This window comes from Bison bison, unplaced genomic scaffold (assembly GCF_000754665.1).
Source record: "Bison bison bison isolate TAMUID 2011002044 unplaced genomic scaffold, Bison_UMD1.0 scf7180017864224, whole genome shotgun sequence".
Classification (NCBI taxonomy): Eukaryota; Metazoa; Chordata; class Mammalia; order Artiodactyla; family Bovidae; genus Bison; species Bison bison.
This window is the reverse complement of record NW_011494796.1, coordinates 6,233,557-6,245,861: the sequence shown is the minus strand read 5'-3', so window position 1 is coordinate 6,245,861 and position 12,305 is coordinate 6,233,557. Positions and strand designations below refer to the sequence as shown.

Below are 12,305 nucleotides of genomic sequence, written 5' to 3'. Positions count from 1 at the left end.
GGCCCCACGTGGCCGCACGGTCCTCACCTTTCCTTTTGGTTGTGTAAAATCCAACAGCTGCTCCATCTCGCCACAGAATCTTAGCCTCCTCCTTCACAGAGTGAGGTAAAAAAAACATGTCATCATCATCCAAATTCCTTTCTAGTCTTCCAAAAATAACGACGTTCAGAATGAAAAGCACAATCCTTTCCCCAAATGACTGAACCTTTGAAGGAAAAACAAAAAGAACATCTAAGTGAGACAAGTAGGGAAAGTCAGACACAATAAATTCGATGCTTGGAATCAACCCACACGCCGGGGGCCAGGTGTGGGCTCCCCCACCACGCAATTCTTCTCGTGCTTGAGATCAAAACTGGGGATCACAGTTTCTCACGGAGGTTTTCTCAACCCTGGCCTCTCACACCCACCCTGGCCTCCAGGAGCAGGGAGGAGGGCCAGAAAGGCCCCCTTGGTCTCCAGGGCCACAGACGTGGAGTGTGAGGGGACAGAGAATAATCAGTCACATATCAGTGAAACAGGAGGTGACTTCCAGGCAAGCCATTTCAGCAGAAACACTGGATGTATCCAGAGAGAAACCCAATCTGCCATATCTTTAACAACAGCTCCAGAATTCTGATGCTCGGAAGGAAGGTAAATAATAGAGGGTCATTACTGGTGTGCAGTTGCTACACCAAGATCAACTGATTTTCAATGACTTGTGACAGATTTTGAGCACATACCAGTGTCTCAACCCCACAGAGTTACTGGAACTCGAGGCCCAGCCCATCCTAAGGCTACATATGGAACCATCTCTCACCCATCACAATGTCACGACAATTGAGGAACTGTACTGTGGTCAAGATCAGGCCCACAAAAGGGCTTCATCGTTAACAAGTCAAAATGACTTCCTGTTCCTGCCTTTCAGCATTCGCTGCATTCATATAGCTCACGGCTGGCACAGTTCAGTTGCTCGGTCGTGTCCGAGCAACTGCAGCATGCCAGGCTTCCCTGTCCATCACCAACTCCAAGAGGTTGCTCAAACTCATGTCCGTTGAGTCGGTGATGCCATCCAACCATCTCATCCTCTGTCGTCCCCTTCTTCTCCTGCCTTCAATCTTTCCCAGCATCAGGGTCTTTCCTAATGAGTCAGTTCTTTGTATCAGGTGGCCAAAGTATTGGAGCTTCAGCTTCAGCATCAGTCCTTCTAATGGATATTCAGGGTTGACTTCCTTTAGGATGGACTGGTTGGATCTCCTTGCAGTCCAAGGGATCTCAAGAGTCTTATCCAACTCCTCAGCTCAAAAGCATCAATTCTTTGGCACTCAGCCTTCTTTATGGTCCGACTCTCACATCCATACATGACTACTGGAAAAACCATAGCTTTGACTATATGGACCTTTGTTGGCAAAGTAATGTCTCTGCTTTTTAATATGCTGTCTAGGTTAGATATAGCTTTTCTTCCAAAGAACAAGCGTCTTAATTTCACGGCTGGCACAGGTGGTACAAAGGAAGGTCTCCTGCACCCACAGCAGACATAACTAATCAATCCCCATTCTATGTGACTGAGCCCAGATACAGTATAAATTCAGCCCTCTGGACAACTACAAGAAACCACTAAAATGTGGCTGCTGCTGCTGCTGCTAAGTCACTTCAGTCGTGTCTGACTCCTAGCGACCCCATAGACTGCAGTCCACCAGGCTCATCTGTCCATGGGATTTTCCAGGCAAGAGTACTGGAGTGGGGTGTCATTGCCTTCTCCGCTAAAATGTGGCACTTGAGGTAAAACCAAACAGCCAGTGACACAATGACAGTATAATTAGATTTTACTCAGACAACATTCCCATATGACAGCCTAAGGGCCTGGGTGTTTATCACCCCTTCGTATGCACCACGATGAAATCAGCAAGAGTATTATTAATGCCTGGGCTGAGACTGCCACCCACATGCTACCATTTGATTCTTACCAGCCACGAGGGAAATCCTGGTTTACAGGTGAGGAAACTGAAGCTCAAAGAGGGTAAGCAGTTACATTTGTTGATTTCACTGCCTCGTTCACAAGAGGACTTAAGACAGTTGGATGAGGGCTCTGCCAAAGGCAGGCCAGGTCTGAAACCCCAGACCAGGACTTCTGAGCCCCAGGCCAGTGGACCCGCTGCAGCCCAGAAGGCTGCTCCCTTCTGCATTTTCATCCATTAGGGCTCTGGGAGAGGGAACTGCTGCTGCGTGCATGCTCAGTTGTGTCCGACTCTTTGCAGCCCCCTGGACTGTAGCTCACCAGGCTCCTCTGTCCATAGGATTTTCCAGGCAAGAATACTGGAGTGGGTTGCCATGCCCTCCTTCAGGGGATCTTCCTGACCATCACTTCTCCTGCATTGCAGGCATTTTCTTTACCACTGTGCCACATGCGAAGTCCGTAAGTTTGACATAAATATGATGCTTGGTTTTATATTTAATGTGTGCTGTGTTCAGTCGCTTCAGTCGTGTCCAACTCTTTGTGACACTATGGACTGTAACCCACCAGGCTCTGTCCATGGGATTCTCCAGGCAAGATTACTGGAGTGGGTTTCCATTTCCTTCTCCAGAGGATCTTCCCTACTCAGGGATCGAACCTGAGTCTCCTGGATTGCGGACAGATTCTTTTACTGCTGAGCCACCAGGGAAGCCCTTTATATTTAATACTTGACCCTTAAGTATTTATCATCATCATCATCATTTGTGGTTGTGGCTTCTCGACTTAGATTTGCTGGGAGAGCTTCAGCAACTCACAGTTCGTTTCAGTTTGTTTCTTCCACAAGTCAAGGGAGAAGACTGCCTCAGTGGTCTCTCAAACACTTGTATGTTTTTCAGATGCTTCAGTAATAAAAATAAATCAGCTTGCGGCCCTCTAACAAATGGCATGAAGTGCTTAGTCCCAATAAACTTATTAATTGGCCCAGAATGCAAACTATTTCACCTTCATCTGGAGCCAAATCTTAGATGAGAAAAAGATTTGCAAAAGCTGCACCAGCTTAACTCTGAGAAGCCACCCCAATTTTGTATTTCAGACAGTAGCAGCCAAATCAAGTTCTGACTTTAAGAATAACTAGTTCATAACGAAACCCGACGCGTGTGATGTGGGAGGTTATATTTTTCAACTTATAAAACCAAAAAGTTCAGAGGAAAGCCAGAAGAGAAAAACAGATTGCATCTGGCAGAAGGGAAATAACCAATCAAAACCTGGCAGGAGAAAAAAGGAAAAAAAGAAAATGCACTTAATTTGTCCAATTTCATTATGGGGGTGGGAGGGGAATGTGTGACATGTGATTCTGACTTAGAGACATTTCTGAAAACAAAAAAACTAAGATCCAGTTCTAATCCCTCAATTAGGGCCACTAATGATGTTCACAGAAAGAACACTAAGGAAGCTGGGTTTCAGTTTGGTTTGGTAATTTGTGAAGAGCTGGCTAAGAAATAGAATGCAATTAAAAGGAAAGAAGTCAAGACCCCGTGTTCTATAAATTGAGAGGAAAACTATCCCCACACACAGATGGGGCAGACAGATCTTTACAACCTGGTTCATTAAGTGGAATTAACACTCAGTTTCTGTTCACAGCATTAGCCACATTTTCAGAAAATGTGAGGGCTTTCCTGGTCTAAATTTAGAATGGATACACAAAGGAAGTTACCACTCTTGCTCTGGGAAAAAAAACTATATATATATATATATATACGTATGTATATTTAAAGAGCAAACCAGACTTTTCCTGGAATTTAGAGCACCCAGTCGCTCATGCCACCTGCTTCATCTATGGCCAGTGACACACACAGCTATGTCAGGCAGCCTCACTGAGTACATCATGCTTATTTGCTGAACCTCCAGCCACCATTAATTTACTGGAAGAAAGCCCTTTTCAAAATAATATCTATCAAATCAATTAAAAACAGACCTGAAAACGTCTGCCATTTGTGACAATATGGATGGAACTTGAGGGCATGGTGCTGAATGAAATAAGGGGGAAAACAAACAGTGTGTGGCCTCACCTATACATGTAACATTAAACGGCCAACGTCACAGCAACAGAGGCCAAGTGGTGGTTGCCAGGGTCTGGGCATGGGGAAAAGGGAAAGATGATCAGTAGGTTCAAACTTCCAATAATAAGATGGACAAGTTCTGGGAGTCTAATACACAGCATGTTGATTGTAGCTAATGATACCTGTAATTATATACTTGAAAGTTGCCAAGAGCATAGGTCACCACACAAAAAGAAATGGCAATTAGGTGATGTGATGCAGGTTTAACTAACACTGTGGTGGTAATCATTTTGCAGTGTATCAGTGTATCAAAGCAAGACTGAGCACCTTAAACTTGTTCTTTACTCGCTAAGTCGTATATGACTCTTTTGCGACTCCATAGACTGTAGCCCACCAGGCTCCTCTTTCCATGGGATTTCCCAGGCCAGAATACTGGAGTGGGTTGCCATTTCCTCCTCCAGGGGATCTTCCAGACCCAACTACTGAATTCACGTCTTGGCAGGCAATTCTCTACCATTGAGCCCTCCTTAAACTTCCACAGTGTTATATGTCAATTGCATGCATGTGTGCTAAGTCACTTCAGTCATGTCTGACTCTTTGTGACCCTGTGGACCGTAGCCCGTCAGGCTCCTCTGTCCATGGGATTCTCCAGGCAAGAATACTGGAGTGAGTTGCCATGCCCGTCTCCAGGGGATCTTCCCAGCCCAGGGATTGAACCCATGTCTCTTACGTCTCCTGTATTGGCAGGCAGTTTCTTTACCATTTGTGCCACCTTATACCTCAACAAAGCTGGTGGAAGTGGTAACCTTGAAACATACTTGAAAAAGATAACCCATAGAAAGGGGAGAAATATTTGCTAACAATATATGCAATAAGAGCTTGCATCTATAATATGGAAAAACTCTTACAACTCAACAGTAAAAAGTCAATCCAATTAAAAAGCGGGCCAAGGATTTTAATAGCTACTTTCCCCAAAATGGACAAAAAGTACATGAAAAGATGCTGAACATCCTTAGCCACAGGGAAACTTTACCCTTGCCATCCTCAGTCTCTATAAAGCCACAGCACCTCAAAGCCCACCAGGCCTGCCATCAGAGAGGCTAGAGTTGTGTCCAGTTAAATTACTTACTAGCTATGTGGCTCAGCTTCAACTTCTTTGTCTACAAAGCAAATACCTTAAAGATTTTGAAGTCAGATAATCCCTGTCAAAAGTCTAGGTAATACACAGGCTAGCATCTAGCACAGTGTCTAACTCATGCTGCTGCTAAGTCGCTTCAATCGTGTCCGACTCTGTGCGACCCCATAGACGGCAGCCCTATCAGGCTTCTCCATCCCTGGGACTCTCCAGGCAATAACACTGGAGTGGGTTGCCATTTCCTTCTCCAATGCATGAAAGTGAAAAGTGAAAGTGAAGTTGCTCAGTCATGTCTGACTCTTAGTGACCCCATGGACTGCAGCCTACCAGGCTCCTCCATCCATGGAGTTTTCCAGGCAAGAGTACTGGAGTGGGGTGCCATTGCCTTCTCCAAAAAGTACCAATAAATCTACTGGAATGTAATAAAACTTCCCTACATGCTAGAGAGATGATGTGGATTAATGTTTCAGAATTAAGACAGGAGAGGCCACTCAAGAAGGCGAGAGAGATTTACCAATAGATAGATATCTGTTACATATAGCCATTAACACTATTTTTCTTGAAGGTGGGGTGTTATAGATGGAACAGTGCCCACCAAAAAGATATTAAAGTCCTAACCCCCAGTGCTGTGAATGTGATTTATTTGGAAAAAGAGTCTTGACCACATCAAGATGAGGTCATTAGGGTGGGCCCTAATCCAACATGACAGGTGTCCATATAGAAAGGGGGAATTTGGACAGAGCCAGAGAGGGACAGAGGGCTGAGGGTGGGAAGATACAGGGAGAGCACTGCTGAGAAGCCAAGGAAAGCTCAAGTTAGGAGACACGCCTGGAACAGATTCCCTCACCGGCCTTGGAAGAAACCAGCCCCGCCAACACTGTGCTTTTGGACTTCCAGCCTCTGGGACTGGGAAATAACACATGTCTGTTGTTTAAACCACCCAGTCTGCTGGCACTTTGTTAGAGCAGTCCTATAAAATGAATCCACAGGGGTAGACTAACTTACTAACATGAGAATAAGCATGCTGACCTTTACAAACACTTACAATCACAATATCCACTTAAATTTGCAATGCCTCACCTTCATCAGACCTTCTCTTGAAGGATTAGAGGTTCTTAGTACATCTTCAGTGGCCCACCAGGACTGCTTCACATAAACAGCCACAACTGAAAGAGAAAGCCAAGAGAAAATGATGAGGTGCACATGGCCATCAAAGGGGCAGTTTTATCAGCTTGCAGCCACTGTCAAGATGCAAAGGAAAGTTTACGTGTGAGAAAAGAGATGATGTTTCTAGGATGAGTTGTCTGAGAGCACTCACCAGGACAGAGCAACCAGTCTCACCTGAAAGGGCTTCAGAGCTGTCTGCAGAGATGGCCTGTTAACGACCCCAACACAGGACGTACCCCAGTGCTGTTGGGGGCAAGAGGCTACACAGTAGTACCGACAAATTCAATGGGTGAGAATTACATTTTTTTTTTAAAGTCCAACTATATGACCCAACTTGTAACTCCACAAATTTAGGCAAACCCAACATTATCTAAGGGCATGGAATGACCCCTCATTATCCTGGGTGCTGGGTTTGGCATTGGCTTCTTTTACATGCTTTTCTTTCATTCTCACAATGAAATTGACATCTGCATTCTTCTGAGGACACTGACATTCTGAGAAGGAAAGGCAACCAGCAAGGAGGGCTGAGGTCAGGTCCTGCCCTCAGACCCGGGACTCCAAGCTTAATGCTCTTTCCAAGATGGGTCAGTTGTAGATGGGGAAATTGTGCAGGGGGGGGTGGGGGTCTTTGGGTAAGAGAACTCTGGGGCTAGGACCTACATGAGAGGGAGGGTAGAGACATCTCTCCCACCCTACTCCTGCCCCCACGTTCTGAGACAATCACTGAGACCTGTTGATTCCACCCACTCTGAGTTTGGACATGGGGGCTTCCCTGGTGGCTCAGACAATAAAGAATCCACCTGCAATGCAGGAGACCTGAGTTTGATCCCTGGGTCAGGAAAATCCCCCGGAGAAGGGAATGGTTACCCACTCCAGTATACTTGCCTGGAGAATACCACGGGCAGAGGAGCCTGGCAGGCTACAGTCCATGGATTTGTAAAGAATCAGACATGACTGAGCGACTAACACCTGCTGCTTAGTAGAGGTGATCCTGGAACACCCTCAGACTCACCAGGCCCCAGCTTTCTCATCGGAACTACCCAGGCTGATCAGCCAAGGTGGCTGACAAGTTCGGATGAGGATCAGATGTGAAACACGCAGCCCAGGGCCAGGCAGGTAGGGGCACCCAGCATCTGCTAATTAACACGCCAGTTCCTCCCTGCTTCTGCTACAGCCACCAGGCCCCATCATCCCACCTGCTGCCTCCCGACAGGATCCATCCCCCAGAGCCCTGGATGCCCGTTGGTCTGTCCCCACCCGTCCCCTGTCCCAGTCTCCCCTGCCAGTCTTTCCATCCTAAGGGGCTGCTCCAAAGGCAAATCCAGTCATGGCTTCCGCCTCTTATCTCCCAACAGAGCAGCTCTCCTTTCGTGGCTTAAAAATCACATTTTAAAACACTAAAGTCACTTTGGCTGCTTTCTGGCAATTTTTTTTAAAGATTGTTTTTTAAGAGAAGTTTTAGAGCTTCCCTGGTGGCTCAGCAGTGAAGAGTCTGCCCGCCAATGCAGGAGACATGGGTTTGCTCCCTGATCCAGGAAGACCCCAAATGCTGCAGGGCAACTAAGCCCCTGCACCATAGCTATTGAGCCTGTGCTCTGAAGCCCAGGAGCCATAACCACGGAGCCCACGTGCTGCAGCTACTGAAGCCTGCGTGCCCGGGAGCCCATGCTCTGCAACAGGATAAGCCACCGCAATGAGAAGCCTGCCCACCACAGCGAGAGAGTAGCCCCCACTCTCCGCAACTAGAGAAAAACCCTTGCAGCAACAAAGACCCAGCACAGCCAGAAATAAATAAACAAAATTATTTTTAAAAGAGAAGTTTTAGGTTCATGGCAAAATTGAGAGGAGCGAACAGAGATTTCCCATATTCCCCCTCCCCGGACACACAACCCTTGTTATCATCATCTTCCACCAGCGTGGGACAATCGTTACAACCGACGGACCTAAACTGACACTTCATGATCACCCGACGTTTCCATCAGGGTTCACTCTTGTACATTCTATGGGTTTGGACAAATGTATCATCACACCTGTGATCGTACCTATTACTACGATATCACACAGAGTATTTTCATTGCCCTGAAAGCTGTCTGTGCTCTGCCTGCTCATCCCTTCTTACTACCTCCTACCCCTGGCAACCACTGATCTTTTTCCTGTCTCCATAGTTTTGCCTTTTCCAGAAGGTCATACAGTATGTAGCGTTTTCAGGTTAGTTTCTTCCTTATGCAAAGAACTGACTCATTGGAAAAGACCCTGATGCTGGGAAAGATTGAAGATGGGAGGAGAAGGGGACAACAGAGAATGAAATGGTTGGATGGCATCACTGACTCAATGGACATGAGTTTGAGTAAGTTCCGGGAGTTGATGATGGACAGGGAAGCCTGACATGCCGCAGTCCACAGGGTCGCAAAGAGCCAGACACAACTGATCGACTGAACTAACAGTGAAATGCGTTTAAGTTTGCTCTATGTCTGTTCATGGGGCTTTCCTCATTGCTCAGTTGGTAAAGAACCCACCTACAATGCAGGAGACCCCGGTTCAATTCCTGGGTGGGGAAGATCCCCTGGAGAAGGGATAGGCTACCCACTCCAGTATTCTTGGGCTTCCCTTGTGGCTCAGCTGGTAAAAAATCTGCCTGCAATGAGGGATACCTGACTTCGATCCCTGAGTTGGGAAGATCCCTGGAGAAGGGAAAAGCTACCCACTCCAGTATTCTGGCCTGGAGAATTCCATGGACTGTATAGTCCATGGGGTCGCAAAGAATCAGACATGACTGAGCAACTTTCACTTTCCCATGGGACTTCCCAGCTGGCGCTAGTGGTCAAGAATCTGCCTGCCAATGCAGGAGACACAAGACATGCACGTTCCATCCCTGGGTCAGGAAGATCCCCTGGAGGAGGGCACAGCAACCTACTCCAGTATTCTCGCCTGAAAAATTCCACGGACAAGAGCAGCCTGGGCGGCTACAGTCCAAGGGGTCACAAAGAGTCAGACACGACTGAGCACACATGTCTTTCATAGATATTTCACAGCTCAAAATCATTTCCAGCACTGTATTCAGTGCTAAAATATTCCACTGTCTGAATGCACCATAGTTCAGTCCTCCTCCACTATCTTTTTATCCTACTTATATTGCCATTTCTATACCTGCTTCTCAAGACAGGTATCTGAGCCTCCAGGGGTCCAGGAACCACAAGATAAAAAAAAAAAAAAAAATACATCTTCCCCGTCAAATCTCTTTAGCTGGAGAATTGAAGGAAAAAACAACCCAGAGTAGAAAACAAAAGTCCCTTGAACATGTAACGTCAGGCTCAAGACAAATTTTGTGCAGCAATCGAGTTAAGCTGCCACCACCTTCCTCCCTATTCCTCTCTGCTCTTGGAGGAACTTAAGACTAAGTGATGACATTAGCTATGATTGAGCACTAACTCTGCCCAGCCAGTTCCTTCTTTCCAAAACCCAATAGCATCTAATTCACTGTCAGTTTCATACCAGTGGTGAATTTTGTCTTCTCCAACAATAGTTCTCAAACTGATAGAGCCGACTGAGAGAGAGAAGAGCCAATTAAATGCTTGACATCTGCCTTCATTTATTCAACTAAATTCATGCTCCAAATGGCACCTACTAGAACTTGCAGGAGGCTTATAAAAACCATAAGGATTTTTTTCCTGCTTAACAAGGTGAATCAATAAAAGATGTTCCATTTACTAATATGGTGTATTACTTGTAATACAGATGCTCGATTTACTAAGACAGTTTCAAACAGGAAATGTGTTACGACTTGGTGTTTGTGTGGTGCCTTGCAAAGTTTCACGGTGCACTGCAGAGCATTAATTAGCCACACAAGTTGTCACAGAATAGATTGAATTTTTTTTTCAAAACTTATCTTAAGCTGTTAAGTATACATAACAATGAAGGTGACGTCTGATCAAATTTAATAGGCTTAAAATGCATTGTCTCCAAAACGACTCTTGAAAAAGAGAATCAGCCTTCCAAAGAACAGCAGCTTTTGATCAGAAAAGCCTGCGACCTAGTCAAGAGGAGACAGGCAGGGGGAACGGGACAGAGCCCTTGGAGAGAGGCTGTTCCTAGTTCAGCAAGGACAAAAGGTGGACCCTCGGGGGACAGGCAGCCACCGCAGAGCCAGCCTCGGGGCATCACTTCCGAGACACTGGGGCCAGCAGTTTCCGAGAGGCACAGTAGAAACCGCACAACTGTAGTTTTAAAAGACAAATAGAATCCTGATCAGAACCCTCTGGCTCTCCACCACGTAGGACCTGGGAGACTGGATCCCTGCAAAAGACTGAGCCATGGTGTCAGCAATCGACAGGTCACTGTGGGTGACAGGCCAGCCTCACTGCTCTGATTTAGTGCCCATCTCCCCCCGAGTGACAGGTGACCACAAAGAAGATGCCAGTAATGGATTGTATTCTGTGACACCCCAAGGTTTCCCAAACAAGTTAAGACAGTGAGGCTGACTGACTCCCAGTGACCTGGCTTCATCAAGGCTCAGCAGGATGAACTGAATTCTACCAGCTGGGGCTGAGTTCCCTGACGCACAAATGGCCCAGCTCCCCAGAGGCCGCTGAGTAAGTCTGCATCCTTGCCCCTGGGAGTCAGTAGCCTGCAGAGAAGAGAGAGTTAAACAAGCTGCTGCAATATGGAGCAGGACGTGATAGACGCTGGAATCAAGCTGGGAGCCAGAGTCCAGAGGACCCAGAGGAGGGGTCAGTTCTGCTGAAGGGCTGGGAAATTAGAAGACACTTGCTTCTTGGAAGGAAAGCTATGATCAACCTAGACAGCATATTAAAAAGCAGAGACATTACTTTGCCAACAAAGGTCCATCTAGTCAAAGCTATGGTTTTTCCAGTCGGCATGTATGGATGTGAGAGTTGGACTATAAAGAAAGCTGAGCACCAAAGAATTGACGCTTTTGAACTGCAGTGTTGGCGAAGACTCTTGAGAGTCCCTTGGACAGCAAGGAGATCCAACCAGTCCATCCTAAAGGAAATCAGTCCTGGATATTCATTGGAAGGACTGATGCTGCAGCTGAAGTGCCAGTACTTTGGCCACATGATACAAAGAACTGACTCATTAGAAAAGACCCTGATGCTGGGAAAGACTGAAGGTGGGAAGAGAAGGGGATGACAGAAGATGAGATGGTTGGATGGCATCACTGACTCAATGGACATGAGTTTGAGTAAACTCTGGGAGTTGGTGATGGACAGGGAAGCCTGGCATGCTACAATCCATGGGGTTTCAAAGAGTCGGACACAACTGAGCAGCTGAACTGAACTGAACTGGGAAAGCATCCACAGGAAGTTGGCCAGATCAGGTTCTGGATCGCCAGGTAAGGCATCAGAACAGGCAGAGACGACAGGGGAGGGCAGGGTAACCCTCGAGAAGAGGCACAGAGCCGTGCAAATCCAAGGCCACACTCAGGACACCTCAAGCAGTGTGCTGGGCAAGGCTTAAACATGGGAGAGGCAGAGGGGCGAACATCGATTATAGCAAGGTTGCAGCAAACAAGGCTAATGTGTAGAAGCCCATCACTTCCCTACATGCCAGCAATGGACAAGTGGAATTTGAAATTACAAACAATACCATTTACATTCAGTTCAGTTCAGTCACTCAGTTGTGTCCGACTCTTTGCAACCCCATGAATCACAGCATGCCAGGCCTCCCTGTCCATCACCAACTCCCAGAGTTCACCCAAACTCATGTTCATCGAGTCAGTGATGCCATCCAGCCATCTCATCCTCTGTCATCCCCTTCTCCTCCTGCCCCCAGTCCTTCCCAGCATCAGGGTCTTTTCCAATGAGTCAACTCTCCGCATGAGGTGGCCAAAGTATTGGAATTTCAGCTTTAGCATCAGTCCTTCCAATGAACACCCAGAAATGGTCTCCTTTAGGATGGACTGGTTGGATCTCCTTGCAGTCCAAGGGACTCTCAAGAGTCTTCTCCAACACCACAGTTCAAAAGCACCAATTCTTCGGTGCTCAGCTTTCTTCCT

The 12,305-nt window shown here is 46.7% G+C and overlaps 1 protein-coding gene across 1 annotated transcript in view; it reads right to left on the bottom strand.

Moving 5' to 3' along the window:
* FAM169B (family with sequence similarity 169, member B) overlaps positions 1–12,305 on the bottom strand; it is a 68,889-nt gene that overhangs the window by 36,621 nt on the left and 19,963 nt on the right. Inside the window, exons 3-4 of the mRNA XM_010845856.1 lie at positions 6,206–6,291; positions 28–205 (exon numbers count right to left, since the gene is read on the bottom strand). Coding sequence (XP_010844158.1) covers positions 28–205; positions 6,206–6,291 — 264 coding nt within the window. The remainder of the gene's footprint in view (positions 1–27; positions 206–6,205; positions 6,292–12,305) is intronic.